This window comes from Corticium candelabrum, chromosome 5 (genome assembly GCF_963422355.1).
Source record: "Corticium candelabrum chromosome 5, ooCorCand1.1, whole genome shotgun sequence".
In the NCBI taxonomy this organism is placed as follows: Eukaryota; Metazoa; Porifera; class Homoscleromorpha; order Homosclerophorida; family Plakinidae; genus Corticium; species Corticium candelabrum.
In genome coordinates, this window is record NC_085089.1 from 2,037,646 (window position 1) to 2,057,650 (window position 20,005).

The following is a 20,005-nucleotide window of genomic DNA, read 5'->3' on the forward strand; positions in this document are numbered from 1 at the left end:
CCTCGGTAAGTCATAGATGGTCAGTTAGTTGGTTAGTGATAAATTAATGTTAGTACGTTGCCAATTTTAGTAACTATATGCTTGCGTAGTAAGCCGTAAAGCAAACAACCAGACCCTTCCCGCCTACATTTTTCCAGCCGGCGAAGATGCTTGTCTAGTATTCGTGATATCCCGTATCCTGACCTCGAGGTGACAATGCAAATTCATGGACTTCACGCCATCTGTTTTGCTTGTCTTGCTGTTCTTGGGTGTTTTTTTGGTCAGCTCGTCGTGTCCTTACCGGTGCTCTTATTAGTCTACGTCACTAGCAACTGCAAGCTACACGATCGCTGTCTCGAGGCGGTGATAGGGACATGGTACTACATGGTTGCGGTAAGCTGCACTCGTTTTACTGCTATGTTGCTGGTTTACTCATAAGTCGCCTTGCTTGTGATTTACAGGGCTATTTGGGTGAGTTCAACAATTCTTTGGAATTCAGACAACGATAGCGTCGTTTAGACTGCTTTTCAATTTATTTAATTTTAATTTATAGTTTTAGTTTATAGACAAAAATCATATTACACACAACAAATTTTCTGTAATATTGTGTATGATGCACTTTATTATGTCTATAGATTTTTGGTATTGCTAAGGCAAAAACTTTGGCTGAAAACTGTGTAGTAAAAATTTTTGGTATATTATATAAGCAATTAGTTTCTTGAGTACCAAAAAAGTTCAACTACATCATAACACACAGGGTGCCATAGATTAAAGTCTGGGTACCCTAAATTAAGTCTGACCAAATTGGAAAAGTATAGATAGAGAAAAACCACTGGGATATCTAGATCAGGGGTGTAGCATGGCATGGGCTAGACCGGGCTATAGTCTCCATCATTTGTAAGTGTGGTCATAAAAATTGTGGACTGTAAATACATGAGAACCAAAGCTGTATATAGTATATACATCACCCTTTTTTCCAGTCTGGATCTGCCACTGATTCTACTATATCAGTCAATTAGAAGCCAAAAAAACTGGGCGCGTCTTGTAGCATCGTGAAGTTTAACCCCACATTTCTAGAGGTCACGCTGCGCCCTGTCTAGATTATTATTTAATTTAATTTATCAATTATCAGTTACTTTGTCGATTACACTACACGTTCAAAATGACATCCAGTAAGTTACTGTACTTCTAGATATTTTCTAACTCATTCAGTGCAAGACTGTTGTCAATTTTTTGTGCATAGAAGTATTGTTTTTATGGCCCTATTGGCCAGAAAACAGTGAAACTCTTGATGAATTTTGTGATCAGCAAAATCGGAAATTACGTGGAGGCAGTTACACTATTAGTACTTGTTTGCTTGCACATGTTAATCAAAGAGTGAACTTTTTGGGCACATGACAAATTGCTGGACTCATGGATAAAATACTAATTGCTTGTCTAGACAAAATAGAGTTTTGAAGACAGTGGTAGTTAGAATGATCAATCAGAAAATTTCACACAATTCTATACTAGACTACAGTACATGCCATCTACACACAAAGAGAGACAGAGAAAGATTTCTCTATTTGCTTTCTGAATGTAGAAATGATGGATAATGTACCTACGGTAGCTCAAATGGTACATGTACCTTTCCGCTTCTTGTAGTATTGAGAACAGGGATGTTGGGAAGAGTATTTGTTATTGAGGGACTATTATTTAATTGAACAATACATACCATACAGTGTCTAATTATGTTTACTATTAAATAACATGTATTTTTATTGCTGTATATAATTATGTTTGCCTTCACAAATAAATATATGAATATACTATACTCACTTCAGCAAACACCCATCTTTTCTGTTGGGAGAATCTTTGCTAAATTATTTACTTGAGCGAATGTGGTATTTAATTGTGCCGGTACAGTCACTGTTGCTGTTGTTTTACTGTGTTAGTGGTTTGGGATCATGCAATAGTTAATTTGTGATGCAAGCAGCTGTTCATTGAAACTATATTAGAGTAAAGTAAACATGACCAGCTGCAGATCTGCCTGTTCTGTTTATGCAATGAATATATATGTTGGCATTCCAATATTTTTATTGCTACAGCCGGAAGCAGAAATATCTTATTACTAAACTTGATTACATAGTAGATTTAGAAGGACAAATAATGTAATGCATTAGAAGTGAGTGATTGCAAACATGGATGAGGTGTCTGCACTTTGTTTACAGAACTGGTTTATGGTATAAAATTAGTGATTACGGGAGATGGGCTTGAACGGAATGAAGGCTGTGTCATTATTATGAATCATCGGACACAGATGGACTGGATTCTGTTGTGGAACCTTTTAGCACGGTTTGGCAATGTTAGGCGCTGCAAAATTATACTTAAAGATAGCTTGAAGAAACTGCCAGGAATAGGATGGGCAGCACAACAGAACTTGTATCTGTTTGTTTCTCGAAGTTGGGAGAAAGACAAAGAACACTTTCATTCAGTACTCAACTACTTTGTTGAAACTAACAAACCTGTGCAAATGTTGATTTTTCCTGAAGGAACAGATTTCTGCAAAGGAACAAAGCAAAGCAGTGACAAGTTTGCCAAAAAGAATAACTTACCCATTTATGATTACGTCCTACATCCTCGGACTCGTGGATTTTCTGAACTAGTAAAGGTCATGCGGCATGGCAATGTCAAGTCACTTCTTGATGTAACTGTTGGATATCCAGTTAACATTCCATGGGGCTTTCGGAGTGTTATATTGGGCAACTACCCAGAACAAGTTCATTTTAACATCAAAAAGTATTCTATTGATGAATTGCCTGAGGACACTGAAGAGCTTCAACAATGGTGCCAGGACCGTTGGGCAGAAAAGGAAGAAACTCTCAGACAATTTTATGATAAGAAACATTTCAATCAACCACAAATTCTGTTTGCTGTCCCTGAGAAACAGATGTGGAGGAAGATGTCATTATGTTTGATTCTATGGGCTGCATTTGTTCTACTGGCCTTTTTTCTTTTCTATATGTCATCCTTTTGGTGTTGGTATTGTCTAGCTGGCTGTCTTATTTACTTGATCCTGACTGTCACTGGTGGAGCAGAAAGAGTGCTATTGAGTGCTAACAAAAGACTGAACTGTTCATCAAGATGAACTAATTTCATACTTGTTGATTTCATTGTATTCACTTCATACTTGTTGATTTGATTGTATTCACACATTGACTCTTATATTTTGCTTCTGCCATACTTTCGCAGCAGTAAACCTTAAGGTTTATTAGTGAAGTTAATTAACTAAGCATTTGCACTCTTGTAGCAGATTGCCTTTGTATTTTGCTGTCTGTTAGAAACATTATGTCAATATCTCCTAATGCCTAATGCAATCTGAGATTTGATACGTAGGGTGTGTGTTGACTGTTTCAATTGTTCTTGAGAAAATCTACTGTTCAATACTTGAGTGATGAGTAATAACAATCCTGTCATGCAACAGTTCCCTTTAAATTATGCGTTGTACATAAATACTTTGTGCTTATGTGTGGACTAAGAGTTATCTCTATGGGTATATGCAGAGAAACAGTTGATCTATGTACCTACCTATTTATGCATCAATCTCCATGACTTGTTGTTTACTTTTCTGTAAATAGGAATTTCCAAATGTTTTACAAAGTGTTTTGAATAACATGTTGCATTTGGTTTTATGTGTATTTAACTTTTTGTTTGGTTCTTGTTATGCTTACTCACCGTGCAAACATGACATATTCTCATTTTGCACTCATCCAAAGCCAATGACAGGTCAAACAATATCTTTCTTGTTCAACAACTCCTACAACAAACCTCCCAGTGCACTTCTTTGAGCTGGAACCCTTCAAGGTCAATAGTCACATAGTCCACTTTGGTAGTAGACTGTAGGCACACTGTAGCTAAATTAATTAAGTGATACTATACTGTAGTTAATTGTTTATCCTTTTTGCATATTACTTTGTATCTAATTCTATTGACGAGAGATTGTAGTAGGGAAGTCTTCTATTTCCTTTAAATAAGCTAGTGTTCTGCTAACTTCAGCTTTTACAATTCGATGCCTCTTGGCAGTCAGTAGAGTTAGTATAGGCCCTAAAGTGCTAACTTAGTCAGAGTTCAAGCCACTCATGTAGTGTGTATTGCACGTTTAAGTTAATGAGTTGTTGTAAACATTCTTGTGGTATAGTAAAGGAGAGTAGTCTACAGCTACTTAGCATACATGTAATTTGACTGTTTATTGTTTAGAAAGTAACAATAGACAATCTATTGTTTCTAATACAATCTATTGTTACTTATACAATCTATTGTTAGTAATACAATCTATTGTTACTTATACAATCTATTGTTACTTATACAATCTATTGTTAGTAATACAATCTATTGTTACTTATACAATCTATTGTTACTTATACAATCTATTGTTACTTATACAATCTATTGTTACTTATACAATCTATTGTTACTTATACAATCTATTGTTACTTATACAATCTATTGTTACTTGTACAATCTATTGTTACTTATACAATCTATTGTTACTGACTTTTCGACCTCAAAACATATCATATGATTTAATTAATAAGACATGTTACTAAAATTTCAATTAATTAAACTAATGCAGCAATCTGCTGTTTTTAGCATGAAATTAGAATAAATGCTAAAAAAATGATTCACTTTGGATTTCGTTTCACCTCAGTTTCGCTGTTTGATACACTCGTAAACACTACATGATGACATATGACATCCGGGATTTAGAACATTCGGGCTCGCTAACTAGAAGAAAGCATGGCGGGACAAGTCCACTGGCTGCATGCTTTCTGCTTCGTGTTTCTTTGTGTTCTTACCAGTATGTTGGGAATTTTTGTTGTATATCTTCCTGCTCTACCGCTGCTAGCTGTCAGTAACAAACTATTTGACAACTGGAATGAAATGATGATGGGAACGTGGTTTCACATGGTTGCAGTACGGTCAAATTGTGGTCCAAACATGATTAGAGCTACTTACCGTCTGTTTGTTTAGGGATATCTTGGTAAGTAGAAAGAAGCACTGTGACAGACCTCGCGCATCCGGGTACCCTAGGAATGCAAGGCTATTTGAATTGAATAGTTAAATAATTGAAATTTGTATCGGACGCGATGATCTGGTGACAGTCAGTTACCGAGTATCTCTTGTGTCATGTTGCATCTGCTTATTTCTTGTTTTAGAATTAGTGTATCGCATGAAGGTGGTTGTTACAGGAGATAGGATACCTTGGAATGAAGGCTGTGTGATTGTTATGAACCACAGGACGCAGATGGACTGGGTGCTGTTGTGGAATCTGCTCGCTCGCTTCGGCGACATTAGGTGTTGCAAGATCATACTCAAAAACAGTCTCAAACAAATTCCTGGAGCTGGCTGGGCAATGCAGCAAGCCATGTTCTTATTTCTCTCCCGAAAATGGGAAAGCGATTCTCGTCACTTTAACTCCGTACTGAACTACTTTATCGAAACTGACAAACCCGTGCAGATTCTTCTGTTTCCGGAAGGAACCGACTTTTGTGAAGAAACAAAAGTGAGCAGTGATAAGTTTGCCAAGCAGAGAGATCTACCTACATACCACTATGTTCTACACCCTCGAACTCGTGGATTTTTTGAGCTTGTAAAGACACTACGCTATGGTAATATCAAGTCAGTTGTCGATTTAACGGTTGGCTACCCTGTCAACATTCCATCGGGTTTTCGAAGTTTTGTCATTGGTAACTTCCCAGAACAAGCTCATTTTAATATCAAGAGGTATTTGATTGAAGACTTTCCCAAAGATGATGAAAGTCTGCAAGAATGGTGCAGACAGAGATGGAGCGAAAAAGAAGACATTCTCCGAGTTTTCTATGACCGGGGACAGTTTGATCAGCCACAAGTCAAATTTGTTCGATCTGAGACGCAGATGCTTAGAAAAATGCTGTTTTGTCTGATTCTCTGGGTAGCAATAGTTGTGGGCAGTTTGTTTCTGCTGTATGTGTCATCTTGGTGGAGATGGGTGTGTATTCTTGGAAGTGCCATTTATGTGGGCTTCACGGTGTTCGGTGGTGTTGAGAAGACAATCATAGATGCTCACAACAGAAGGCATTCGTCATCTGCTTGAAGATGAAGTCGGCACTTGTTGTTGAGCCACCTTGTTGAACAACGTATTTTCTTAAACATTTTGTATAAGTTTGACATACCCACGCCATCTAACACTACGAAGTATGTATGTTGCTTTATTGCATGTGTGTAAACCATAACTGGTTATCGATGCATCTTAACCTTATTGTTATTTGCTTGAATGTTTGTCATTCACTTAGTGATTGTTGATAATCATAGCCATCAGGTGGTGTAATGTTTGGAGCCTTTGCGTCTTCGTTTGACTAATGACATGCCACGTTAATTAACCATATCATCGTGTACCTGAGTAATCCCCAGGGTTAGGAGGGTGAGGACAGGGCCACCAAAACCTGGAAGGGGTGATTATGCTAACCACCCCTGGCCGAGGGGCAATTTTACTGATCCAGAGTACATACTTGGAATTTTGGAAAGACTAATGTGTGAATTTAAAGAAATGTTTAATTAATTAACTTGGTCGTGTGGTACCTTAAAGTCAACTTTCAAAATGATTCAATGATTTAGCTTGATAGCAATTATAATTAATTGATTAATAACACTGAGCTCCTCTAATTTGGCTGTTTGAAGTCACTAACCGCCAAATTATTCCACGTAGTTCGGTTGTATGTCCCTCTCCTATGTTGCTGATGTAGAACCAACAGACAAATAGATTACTACGCGTGCGTAATAGCATTCTAATGTTACAAAGTACACTGTAATAACAAGTGTACATGCATACAAGTGTACATTATGCTTATCCACTTGTTTCTTGCTGATTAGTATACTCCACGGAAACGTTCATTCCACACGCTTGCTGACTACTACTGCAGAAGCTCGAGGCTAGACACGCACGTGACCCGGATGTTCGGACACTGAACGCTGGCTATGACGCTGTCGTCATTTCGAGTCAATCTACTGCATGCGTTTAGCTTTGTATTTCTACTGCTCTTCAGCAGCTTCTTCGGGACCTTTGTCGTTTGCCTTCCCGCTCTGCCGCTTCTTGCCGTCAGCAACAAGCTGTTCGACTGGTGGAACGAAATGATGATAGGAACGTGGTTCCACATGGTCGCGGTAAGTTAGAAAGCGTTTTCTCCTCGTGTTGATGCGTATTGGAGGGATCAACTGTCGTTTCTTGCAGGGATATTTGGGTAAGTTGTAGGACATTCTAGCGCGCGCACTCTGTCGATTGACCGACTCTCTCTCGCTCTCTCTTTGTTTCAGAGTTGGTCTATCGTATGAAGGTGGTTGTGACAGGAGACAGGCTCGCGTGGAACGAGGGTTGCGTCATCGTGATGAACCACCGCACACAGATGGACTGGATTCTATTGTGGAATCTACTGGCGCGGTTTGGTGACGTCAGACGCTGCAAGATTATTTTGAAAAATAGTCTCAGACGCTTTCCGGGACCCGGTTGGGCCATGCAGCAGTGCATGTTTCTGTTCCTTGCTCGAAACTGGCAGAAAGACCGTCATCATTTCAATTCAATGCTTAATTACTTTGTTGAGACTAACAGTCCCATACAGATTCTGCTGTTTCCTGAAGGTACCGACTTTTGTGAGCGCTCCAAGAAGCGCAGTGATGATTACGCAAAACAGCGGGATCTTCCCAACTACGACTACGTTCTCCATCCTCGGACGAAAGGCTTTTCGGAGCTCGTAAAGATAATGCAACACGGCAACATTAAGTCTGTTATTGATGTGTCTATTGCCTATCCAGTCAACATTCCCTGGGGCGCGCGGAGTATTCTTCTCGGAAACTTTCCGGAACAAGTACACTTTGACATGAAGAGATATCCGATCGACGAGATGCTCACAGACGGCGAGAGTCTCGAGGAGTGGTGTCGGCAGCGATGGGAAAAGAAGGAAGAGAATCTTCGAGCATTCTACGAGACCGGGAAATTTGATAAACCCGAAATCAAGTCGGTTGTACCCGAGAAAGAGATGTGGAGGAAGATGGCGATTTGTTTGATTCTGTGGGCCGCATTAGCCATCACATCCGTTTTCCTCGTATTTCTCTCATCTCTTTGGTGTTGGTTCTGTGTACTTGGCAGTGCCATCTACATGGGTCTCACTCTATTTGGAGGCGTCGAGAAGTCGGTTCTAGACGCTCATAATAGAATGTACCAACGACCGCAGCAGCACCGAGAAACATAATTTGTACTTTTTCACATACTATTCATGAAACATCTCTAACACAATCAGCTAACACTATAAGATGGTTGCTTTCGATTTTGCAATGAATTACGTGACTTTGACAAGTAGATGATTTCAATAGCGATTGGCAACCCGCGAAAGAATAAGATAAACCAAATGCAGGGTTAATGTGTTATACTCACGATTGTGTTTCGTGTTTATTTGATTCCTTTGTCTGCTAGTTCTTGCTTGACTCGTGTGAGATACGTCGGGTCTGGGTAACCGTATGTCGTCGGCCCTCCGCTCATGCTTGTCTTGTGATGAATGTCGTTCCAAGTGATTTGATCTTGAGCTCCCGTCGTGGCAGATGCACCGATCGTGAACACCAAACGTGCATCAAATGCCCTCTGAAGCAATTCTAAGACTCTGTTGCCTTCTTTGGTGTCGGGCAAGTAAGCTACACGTGTTGTTCCATGATAAGGTGATCCAGGGTTTGGATGCTCCGGTTTCTGGATCCCTCCGCGAAAGCTGTAGCTGATGACGATCGTTCCACTTCCTTGAAAGCCTGGTAGCGAGTAGCCGTGTCGCTTGTAATCCATTCGTCCATCGGGTTGATCCCCTTTCTGTGTGCCGTACAAAGTTTGGCAGATGGGACACGATGGCTTCACTTGAAACGCCTGCTCCAAGCACAGTGTACAGAACGTGTGCTTGCAAATCGGTAGAGTCTTTGGTTCCTGAATCGGTCCAAGACAGATGCTGCATTGATCAGATTTGTCATCAGGAACTGTAGCATCCGATTGACTGTCCACATCATCGTTGACAGCAGACTTATGCTTTTGAGAGTGAGATCCAGATGATTTGGTACGCATGGACTGATCAGAGGGCCATCCCCGGTGCCGACTGTCAATCCCAGGTTGAGACGATTGTGAAGATGTAGTCTTCAACAATCCCCTTCCACGTCCATAGCCATGTGAAGGTTGGTAATTTCCTGACATCCCAACATCTCCTTCCCTTCTAAATCCCTTTGGTTGTGATTGTAACGGTACTTGCGGTCTGCGCATTTCGTAATAATCGTCATCATCATCAAGGCTATAGCTGCCAGGGGTCCGTCTACGTTGTGAACTATAAGATGATCTAGCAGTAGGTTGAAAACCGTTTGAAGTTGATCTGTACCGATTGCGGAACTCCCGACAGAAAGCATCAACTGTTGGTCTATCGTTGTTCACAAATCGAACTTCTCGAACAGAAGATAATGGGTTACGCCTTGAAAACTCATCAAAACTGTTGAACAGCACTTCTGCACACAGCTCAATGGGCATTCCAAATATCCCTGAGCTGATAGCCGGCATAGCAACCGAATCAACTTGTAACTGGTCTGCCAGTCGAAGGCTATTGATGCAAGCATTGTTCAGCAGCTGTAGATCGTGCCTGTCAGAGAACCTCGTCCAACGAGGTCCCACAGTGTGAATGACATGTGCACATGGTAGATCACCAGGTCGGGTGTAGACTGCTGATCCAACGTCGAGTTCTCCACAAATGTTGACATGGTTCTGGCTGTCTTCCCGTAGATCCTTTCCTCCTTTGGCTGCTATAGCTGCAGCTACACCATGTAGATGATCGAGGCCCTCATTGGATGAATTTACAATGGCTCCAACTCGTTCCTCAGTGATGTCGTTATGACGAATGACAAGAGTTATACCTTCAGGTGAGACATAGGTCAACTCTACTTGCTGGAGTTCAGATTTTGAAGCCGAATAATCGACAACATCGAGTCTGGTAGAAACAACCGCACGTTCACGTTCACGTTCTCGAACAGCCCTCTTTTCTTGACGTTCAGTATCATCATACAATTGCTTGAATTGTTGTGTTACTGCTGAGACTGATTCTAAATCACCACCGTGAATCTTAACAAGCGGTGATCCAGGTGTCCATGTCAGTTGTACTTTATAGGCATCGATTAGATTGGTTAGCTGTTTTCTCCACATCTCAGCAACGTTTTTCATAACTTTGGGATCAACAGCAACTTCCACTTCAGGACGAACAGAAGTGACTTCGGTGAAGTCGCTTTTGTATGATTGATGACGTGATGCAATTTCAGTTTCAGCATCATCATTGGCAGCGGAAGCTCCAGCAGAAGCAGTTGCTAGAGGTGGGTCCTGCGTCATTGTGTCCAACTCCTCTCGTGTGTTACTGGCTACTATGCCCCGCAAATGACTGAGACATTTCTGCAGTCCATCCCACGTGCCACGTAAGGAAACAGACGATTTCGCCTTGTTCACTTTGATATCTGCAATGGGAGGTTCTGACGACGCTAGAGAGTCTAAAAAGTCAGCGACGGCTTCGTTGTCGAGCAGCTCGGTATTCAATTCAGCAGAAATTCGGCTGTAAATCTAGAGGAAGAAGTGGACAGGTGGACATGTACAGTTGGTAGCAAAACCTGATGTAGAAACTAAGAGAACTACTAACCTGGAAGGTTGATGTGACGGCTTCGGCCGCTTCCATATTCACAAAGCGGAAAATTATTTATATAAATTTTAGCCACACCTCTTCTTTACCATAATTAGTAGCGACTTTGTAAAATCACGTGACTAATAAAATAGTTCAAATCATTGAAATGACTCTCTTCCGGTTTGTGTGGTTAACGTTGTTGTGTGAATGTGGTCATGTGTAGTTGAATGGCTACTAAATTTTACTAAATTTAAATTTAAAAAGTCCATGTGTAGGCTACGTCTGCTCAACTCAAGTGTGTCAAATGGACCGGATCAAAAACTTACACGTGTCTTCAACGAAATCAATCGTTTTCTGACTGACCGTACGATTACCGGTCTAGGGTTTTTCCTAGAACCAGGATCGAAGCTAAATAGATCTATGTAACTTGACGTCCTGACTCCGCTCTGTAGCATAGCTCTACAGCTCTAGATCCTAGATTGACAGTTACAGAATTCTAGTAAAAGTGCTACAAAATCTGTAGTTACGTGAAAGCATTAGAGTGGGTAGTTTATAAGTACACGTAGCACGATTGGAAGAAAAAATGGCGTCTAAATTTAATTAATAGAAAGGGTGTACTTGGCAAGTCACAAAATTTAAGCTTTTGATTCTAAAACCAGCAAGTGCTCACTAAATATCATTCAAACGTTACAAGTGCTAGATAGAAGCACAACGTTACAACTAGGCCCAAAGACACACGCAACACAATCAGTGAGTCAAACAGCGCCACTATCAGTCAGCAGGAGCGTCATATGTCATCAATATCAATGTCGTCAGCATCATCGGCTTTGTCGTCGTCTTTCTCCTCGGCTGCCTTCTTCACCTCCTCGGGTTTGGTGGTGTAGACAACTTCTACGTCTTCTTCGTCACTTGTCTCCTCTTCTGCTTCACGCAACCATTTGATGAAAGGACTCGCCTTCTCGTGGATTTCTGCAGAAATCTTCTTGTCAACATACTTCTTAGATACCTAATAAGATGAGGCAAGATTACGATAGTCCGGAAAACAAGTAGTGAACGACGTCAGCCAGCACCTTCTGATCCCATTCGAGAATAACATCTTCGTCGAGAATATCCTCGTCGTAGAGAGCTTTCAGAATGTAGGGAACTTGAGACATCAGTTCAGGATGGTCGACGCCTATAATTTGCTCCAGAGCACCGAGCAAGTACTTCTGAGCTTTCTTGTTCTCGTGCACAAACTACAGAATGTGGTACCACGTATTTTATAACCCACTCTTTCCATCAACTCCCCTATCTGTCAGAATGGCCGAGCGGTCTAAGGCGGTGCGTTCAGGTCGCATTCTCTCAGGAGGCGTGGGTTCGAATCCCACTTCTGACAATGCTTTTTACGTTTTTTTCTTTTTCTTTTTTATTACTACTCACTCCTTTCTACACATCTAAGGCTTTTCTCTATTCTTCACGTAATTAGCCTAGTCTGGGTGTCAGTCTCCTTACCTCAGATTACAGTATGAATAGTATAGTTCAACCAACAATTATTATCTTAACTTACACAATTAGAGTTGGTCCTACACAAAGAGCGAACTCAGGACATATCACGTAGTAGCGTACAGAAACACCTTCCTAATAACTGAGTGAGCATTTGAACTGCTGACATGAGTGAAAGACAAAGGTCACAAGGACAGTAGACTGTCATGTCTCATGTCTCACGTCTTCACATACATCATCACCCACCTAATGGAGGAACCTTACAGTCACGTTGACTCCAGGTTGACAATCAAACAAGACATTTGCTTATCAGCGGGTCCATAATAGACAAGCACACATACTGCCATGAAGACAGTAAGTAGAGAAGCAAAATGTTGTCTAACTCCATATACCTAAACGTATGCCTCCAACAGTTGACAATGGAATCTTTGCTCCCAGTGTGAAGATTACAAAAATTGTGATTGTTGTTTCTACTATCACAGGAATGTGACTAAAACCTCATCGAATAGAAGACATTCACAACAAACAAACAAACACAATGAAACTACACAAAACACGAGTTACAATATCACAACAACAACAACAACAACAACAACAAAATCTTTCATTATTTGATCGACCCTACACTGACATACTATTACCACAATAAATCCACAAACATTCTAAACTCACCCTCAGCAGCAAGTTCTTATGGGCCTTGATCTGTTTGAGAATATCCTTATTGAACACGACCTCGGCGACAACCATGGCGCCTTTGTCAAAAACATCCAGCCTCTTTGCTTCGCTCAAAACCAACTTTGAGTCTTTCAGCAATTGCCCTTTCCTCCCCTGGATGCACACACGCACCAATACAACACCAACATCACAACAACTCGACTGACCACCACACACACCTTCACGAACGCAAAAAATTCTTGCATTCGACTAGCAAGCGGTTGCTCGGTGTCGGCCGTTACAGTCAGACTGGCAGCATTCGATGACAACTCCTTCATTCTATCTCTCACTGCTTCTTCGCTTGTGTCGGCACTCCACTTCTCGAAATCATCGCCATCGTCCCGCTATAAGGAAGGACAAAATTAACGAAATAGTGATTGGTTGTATACACATACACAAGCCTTCGGGTCTGTGTGTGTGTGCACACTCGAAAATGCACCAGATTGTCCGTCTGTACGCTGTGCATCTGTGTAGTTACTGTGGTATGTATGCCACACATCGATATACACGACAGGATGTCAACAGGTAACTGTAGCACCATACAGTAGCATCCATAGGCAAACTTCTCTTCGGCCAATGTCTTTCTCAATTGCACGTCAAAAACTCTTGTAAGTAAACTACACGGCCCACAAGTACCATATTCCTTTGATGTCAGAGACTGCGACATTGCACATGCACATTTTTAGTTTACATGTGCAAGAATGATGTCTGTGACGACAATTTCAATTGCAGAAAACTTGAGGGCTGTGAAGGAAACTCGAATATCATTGATAGTTTTGCATGCGTCAACAGTGTGTTCCTCTAATACTTCATACCTCTTTACTTCAACATGAACCACGACAGCAAACATTAAAAGCTAGTAACCCATGCTTGAGTAGTAGCCCTGCTTAAATAGTAACAAGTGGTTCTCATAAAAATAGTGACCCAAGGGTTACTATTTGAGAAAATACGGTACGTGTAGGTCAACTAGAAAACCTCAGATATGTTAGACGCCTTGCAAACATCCGAACAATAAAGCTAAGTCAATCTCCTAGCTCTCTCACATTTTCCTTCTTTAAAGTTTAATTCTATTATTCAAAGTCTCCTGTGCTCCTCAATTTCACGTGTACTCAATGTTGCTTCATTGACCAACTTCAGTGTGTGCTCTCATCGCTCCAGCTCAGTGTAATACTGCACGACAGCGTACATCAGACTTTGTGGACACACAGAGTGACTCTCCTCGCATACGCAGACTTAGCATGCACCTAAACCCACTACAGCGGCATATAAATCAGCACAAACATTCGACTTACTTTCCGTGCACCTGCCACGTCTCCATTCGTTTCTTCTTTCTTCTGATCTTTACTGCCCTTGTGCCTCTCGCTGCGTTTCTCCTTCTTCTCTTTTTCCTTATCCTTCTCCTTCTCCCTACAACACACAGAGCAACAACACATAACTTAGCATGACACATCCGAGTACCACATCGTGTGCAACACACTTCTTTCCAGCACTCGCATTATCGGGCGGGTGATTTTGAATGAATGTTGTCAACTTGTGACGAGAACCAATAACACCCTGATAGCCACACGCATGGCAAACCTGATGTATAGCTTTCTTCTTGTCGACATGCTTTGTTCACACAAAAATCAAAATCAGTAAAGCACTACGATGACATGACGAGGAGAACAAACCAGAACTGTCTCGGGGTTCTCGCAGTCAGGACAGAGAACAAACTTCTTGATGAACCCATCGAGCAACTCTTGCAATCTATCGCCATCATGAGCGCCGTTCACAATGTAGCGTTCGCTCTTCGCATCCATCTGTGTCTGAGCACCCAGCTCACACCCAAAATACTTGCACGGATCTACGATAACATAAAGATCGCATAATGCAAGACATGAAGTCGACGTGTGTGATGACGGTGCTGTGACTTACAACTAGGAGGTCTTCCTAATGACTTGGCAATATCAACCATATTCACAACAACGGTTTTAATGCCATTTCCTTTACCTTCAATCTAGTACACAGTAGTAAATATTAACTAATGAAATATCATATGTCAACGACCACACATATCAACCAGTGTTGAGCGATATCAAAACTGTAATAACACATTCGATATTACCTTCATACCACAGTATACCAATACTTTATTCGATAACTCCCAGAAACTACAGTTTGCTTGAAGAGTGACAAAATATTCATTCTACACTACTACTAAGAACCAAAGCAACTTAACTGTTTGTTTCTACCACTCACAGACCTAGTCTTGTGAAGCCAGACCCTTTCCCGCCTGCATCCACCAGCGAGAAATGGTCTGGTGAACAGGCTTTGATCTTTTCGTTCGCTGCACTCAATTAGTCCCCTGCATTCCGGGGGGGGAGGACTAAAGACCTCTGTAGTGGTCAACATTGATGCCTAAAGAAAACGACTAAGCATGCGTGTAGGCATGAGATCAAGTCAACGGAGACACGATAACGATCGCAATGCCCACATAGCTAGCACATATGAATCATATTATGGTATCTATTACAGCGTGAAGATGTACGTATGACTGACGGAAAAAAGAAAACGGCCTAGGAGTACACACCGTACGAACATCAAAGTTGTGTGGTAAGCTTACTTAAGACCGGTGTCCCGCACGTTGATGTTGTGATCGATTTCTGAAGGTTCTTTTGCTAGGCATTCACCATCGACGCAAAGTCACCGGTGGAAAGCCGATGGTGAAACGCAGCTACTAACAGTAACAACTAGTCTCTACTTGGGCAGCGATATCGCTGATACAACGCCTGTAACGCCCAAACGAAGACTACCCACGCAGCCTACAGATTTCGTTTGGCGTTACAGGCGTTGTAGTGCCCGAATAGCGACTAGCTGTTACTGTTAGTAGCTGTGTTCCCCATCGGCTTTCCACTGGTGACTTCACGTCGACGATGAGCGCCTATCAAAAGAACCTTCAGAAATCGATCAAACCATCGACGCGCGGTGACATCGGTCATACGTAATCTTCCCACACAACTTCGACGTCCGTACAGTCTGTACTCCTGGCCGTTTTTCTTTCTTTCTGTCAGTCACACGTATATTTTCACGCTGTAATAGATACAATAATGATTCATGTGCGCTAGCTAAGTGGGCAATTGCGATCGTCATCACGTCTCCATTGACATGATCTCATACCTATGCTCGTGCTTAGTCGTTTTCTTTAGGCATCAATGTTGACCACTAAAAGGAGTCTCTATCCCCCCCCCAAATGCAGGAGACTAATTGAGTGCGGTAAACGAAAGATCAAAGCCTGTTCACCAGACCATTTATCGCAGGTGGATGTAGGCGGGTTAGGGTCTGGCTATGCGAGACTATCACAGACCCACGAGCCAACCTTGCAACACAGTGAGAAGAGTCTCAAGAACAAGACTATGCAATGTGTTTTACACTTCGTAGACAAATGTTTCGCATGAACACGGAAGACAGCAGTGTCAAGCAACTGTGGGTTTTTTCCGTTAGCAAATAGAATAAACCAAAGTGCACACAGACAAGAGACTTCGATAACTTTGATCATCCAGCAGGTCATTTATTTACCGTATGATGAGAAAGACTGACCTGATTCCTTCCTGCACTACACTGTACTCGTGGAAAACCAGATGGCTTTGCCATGTTGATTGAAACACGCATGCAAGATACATACAACACAGCCACCAAACCAAATATCGGCTGAATACAGTACTTGCTTGATTATTACTCCAGGGCTCAAGTTAGCCTCCAGCCACAACTTTGTCCAAGGCTCTAAGATTTCACACTTCTTAGTCCTTTAATTAGTGCTACTTGGTTCTTTCCACAGTGACTGTTTGCTAGATTTGAACCTGTACAACAGCTCACATTCTTCAACTTGTGCTCGCCCGTCGATCACATGTTGGAGCTCTAAGCCACCACCACTGCCTAAAATATAGATTATAGGTAGTGGTGGTGGTTTAAAGCTCCACCTGTAGTGTAGCAGTTTGCTGAGTATATCAATAAACTAATGATTCCAGGGTTTTCCCGCAGACACCTCTACCAGTCGACTCAGTATTATATTAATATCAACACACCTTTACTAATATCTAACATAATGCAATAATATTACGTGTAATGATGTAATGATGTAATGCAATGTGTCATTCCCTGCTGGTTATCACCATTGTCAGAAACGTAGCTTACTGGACTTGTGCAAAGCTGACTTCTCGTGATCTCCACCTCCTTGACTCCCAGCTTCAAACGTGCTGTACCGTCAATACACAGATGGTGTGACTTTTGTTTTACTACACCGTATGTGGTCGCAACTTCGACAGTAAACGTACGAGCAGAACATTACCATTTTACCATTGCTATAACTTCCTTCTTCAACCAGTGATGATAGGGTCCTAATTAATTAAATACAGAACTTGGTTTCGTAGCTACGCTTGCTTGTAATGGCTTCTGTGGTTCCCGTTCGCTTTCATCAGATTCACTGTCTGTGTACTCTGCCATGGGGTATGGTCACTTCGAATGGGATACATCAAAGTCTGTTCTTCTCAACTTACGGAACAAAGCAGGAGTCGTCAAATTAAGCTATTGCATATAGGGTTCTAGCCAGGATTTTTGGAAGGCCTTGCGGTATAGGCATAGCACATGAGTCTGGCATGTGTGCATGGCATGTTGGTGTTGTCTGTGCAAATTTCTGAAATAAAATTCTGCTGGTTTGGGGGAGTGGTTTAGGATACCTTTTGTAAACAGTTTCATTTAGTGTTTTGGTGTACACTGACTGAAACTCAGCCTCTACAAATGATTGAAATCAGACTGAGACCGACTGATAATAAGGTATGGATTACACTCTTATGGGTTTCTCATTACCATTACCAGGCAACAAAAATCCAATTACAATCCTAGCAACATTAGGTGTTAATTTTTTGGGAAAGACCCCATCCCATACTTGACCTTGAGTCAAGATAACCATTGGGGTGGGGTAATAATCAAGCAAGTAGGGTACCATAAATAACTAGAAATACTGGTATACCAACCAACCAACAAAAAAAAGTGAAAGTAAATCTAGATTAGACGCTCAGTTTTCAATGTGTGGTATGTGCACAAAACCTGCACTATCACAAATTACATAGCAAGGTACCTAAAACAAAATCTGAGCAATGTGCTATTTACATCAAGTCAACTAGCCAATTAATAGAAATGGTTGGTTTCAACTATAGTCACTCCACCATAATCTTGGAGCGGGTTCAGACCCTCCACCATAACCTTGGAGTGTTCACACCTGGCCTAATTATGATTAGTTCTCTAGTAGTACACTAATGTCACTTGTTCACACTGGTTCTAGTCATGATTAGTGTAACACCATTCTAATGTCGATTAGACTGACATTACACTGACGTTAGGCACAGTACATGACTTTGGCACGTGACATTACAAACACCACATCAACATATCGGATCTTTGCACTGTATTTTGTAAATCTCAAAACAAATGCAGCAACCTCGACGTCAAACGAATGGAAACAAGGCAACGTAGCCAGACATTAGGACAGCTGAGACAACTTTCTTGATGCCCAGAGATAAACTTCAGTCTCCTATACAGACCCAGGGTTCTCCCCAGCATACAAAAGGCACGGTGCTCCGCCATGCCTTAGCTTCCACTTGGTACAGGCCACTGCCATGCTTTACTGCATGAGTAGACAGTGATTAGCTATGAAGATAATGGACTTGTATTTGTATTTTGAAAAGTGGGAAGTTGTTTGAGACTAACAAGTAGTTCCTGGGATGCTTGGTTTGAAGATAAGACCAATTAGGACAAAGACTGCCATATGGCATGAACTTAATTGTAATCTAGGTGCACTGCCCCCTATGTAGGTCAGCATCTGACAGTAACAAACGATTCTGTCGATATCTGGCCCTTCCTACACTACTAGTAGGTTCTCAGCTTCTTGAGATCTGGAAATTTCCAGTGGCTATAAGGCTTATTATAGCTATCATGTGGTCAAGCACAGTGAACTAAGACAGAGAGAAACTTTAAAAATAAACCACTTTGTTTTTTTGTGCCTGAGCATTCCATGACAACAGTTTGTGGCTTCTCAGGGGTAAGCAAACCTGCACCAAAGCTTTCCTGGAGCCCGCAACCACAAAAATTGGAATGGGCGTGGTTATAGCAATTTCCACCATGCCTTACAAATATCTTGGGGACACCCCTGAGACCCTTACGCACACAAACTACTACTAACCAGACCATTTTGATGAGTAATCGTGTCGCTAATGTTACAACATACGGGATACCGCAAGCTGACTAAACTCACATGCAGAAGTGACTTACTAATCATAGTTAGTCCCTATGTCTGGTGTCAACACGCTCTTGGAGCAGTCTGCCAATTGAGACTTAATAATTAATTAGGTCAATATTATTCATCCATTCACTGCGCGCGCGCGCGCACACACACACACACACACACACACACACACACACACACACACACACACACACACACACACACACACACACACACACACACACACACACACACACACACACACACACACACACACACACACACACTTATTTGTCCCATTGATTAAAGCATCTCTCAACAAGCACAAACATCGCTGCATCTCTCAACACAAGCACAAACATCGCTCCACCAACCTTTGCCATGAGACGTGGCATCTTGTACCTGTAGTAGGGATCTGAATTCTCACGATTCACATTGACCATCGCCATCTTGCTGCTCTATTCGTTTAATTCTACTTCTGTCGCGATTGCTTTGTATTGTTTCATGTAACGGATATGCTGTTGCTCGGGAATCGCTCTTCACGGACATAAACGGTTGGAGATTGGACGAGGAGGCCCCTAAACCCTTCCTCAGGATCAGGTAAATTTTGTCTTGCGCTTGCGCAGTACTGTACTGCCACTGATGCTCACTGAGCTCTAGATGACAATGAGGTCATGTTTTAGTGTTGAAATGTGCTGAGTCGACAACGTGATTGAAAGTTTACCTTCTGGGTGACAAATATGCATAAACAAGCTTCCCACGGCGTTCGCTGGCAACTCCTCGCGCTAGAACGACCAATCTTAGAGCAGTGCGGCAGAGCGGAGAGAAACTCGTCTTACCTCGCCAGTAGCTATGTCGGATTTGCACTGCGCATGCGTTAGATTTA

The 20,005-nt window shown here is 41.7% G+C and overlaps 4 protein-coding genes and 1 non-coding gene across 6 annotated transcripts; 4 read left to right on the plus strand and 1 right to left on the minus strand.

Annotated features, from left to right (window-relative positions):
- Nucleotides 1-177: 177 nt before the first annotated feature.
- LOC134180380 (lysocardiolipin acyltransferase 1-like) lies at nucleotides 178-3,425 on the plus strand. Its single transcript, XM_062647529.1, has 2 exons — nucleotides 178-372; nucleotides 441-3,425. The coding sequence occupies exon 2, from the start codon at nucleotides 2,261-2,263 to the stop codon at nucleotides 3,104-3,106; it is 846 nt and encodes a 281-aa protein (XP_062503513.1). The 5' UTR covers nucleotides 178-372; nucleotides 441-2,260; the 3' UTR covers nucleotides 3,107-3,425.
- A 1,314-nt stretch (nucleotides 3,426-4,739) lies between these two features.
- LOC134179269 (lysocardiolipin acyltransferase 1-like) lies at nucleotides 4,740-6,327 on the plus strand. The gene is made up of 2 exons (XM_062646128.1): nucleotides 4,740-4,983; nucleotides 5,093-6,327. Exons 1-2 carry the CDS (start codon nucleotides 4,756-4,758, stop codon nucleotides 6,089-6,091), a joined length of 1,227 nt encoding a protein of 408 aa, XP_062502112.1. The 5' UTR covers nucleotides 4,740-4,755; the 3' UTR covers nucleotides 6,092-6,327.
- A 622-nt stretch (nucleotides 6,328-6,949) lies between these two features.
- Nucleotides 6,950-8,258, plus strand: LOC134180486 (lysocardiolipin acyltransferase 1-like). 2 transcript variants are annotated; one of them, XM_062647651.1, is made up of 2 exons: nucleotides 6,950-7,235; nucleotides 7,309-8,258. In XM_062647651.1, exons 1-2 carry the CDS (start codon nucleotides 7,190-7,192, stop codon nucleotides 8,238-8,240), a joined length of 978 nt encoding a protein of 325 aa, XP_062503635.1. In that variant the 5' UTR covers nucleotides 6,950-7,189; the 3' UTR covers nucleotides 8,241-8,258. The 2 variants fall into 2 exon arrangements, with proteins under 2 accessions (XP_062503635.1, XP_062503636.1); XM_062647652.1 differs by having other exon boundaries at nucleotides 6,950-7,158; nucleotides 7,226-8,258.
- A 24-nt stretch (nucleotides 8,259-8,282) lies between these two features.
- On the minus strand, nucleotides 8,283-20,002 carry LOC134179270 (uncharacterized). Its single transcript, XM_062646129.1, has 13 exons — nucleotides 19,959-20,002; nucleotides 19,844-19,904; nucleotides 19,494-19,775; nucleotides 14,778-14,859; nucleotides 14,534-14,706; nucleotides 14,341-14,471; nucleotides 14,156-14,270; nucleotides 13,043-13,207; nucleotides 12,822-12,977; nucleotides 11,738-11,902; nucleotides 11,458-11,673; nucleotides 10,686-10,736; nucleotides 8,283-10,609 (listed from the first exon to the last, which is right to left on the minus strand). The coding sequence occupies exons 3-13, from the start codon at nucleotides 19,566-19,568 to the stop codon at nucleotides 8,438-8,440; spliced, it is 3,501 nt and encodes a 1,166-aa protein (XP_062502113.1). The 5' UTR covers nucleotides 19,569-19,775; nucleotides 19,844-19,904; nucleotides 19,959-20,002; the 3' UTR covers nucleotides 8,283-8,437.
- Trnal-cag (transfer RNA leucine (anticodon CAG)) lies at nucleotides 11,961-12,042 on the plus strand. Its single transcript has one exon. It is a non-coding gene; the product is annotated as a tRNA-Leu (tRNA).
- Nucleotides 20,003-20,005: the final 3 nt, after the last annotated feature.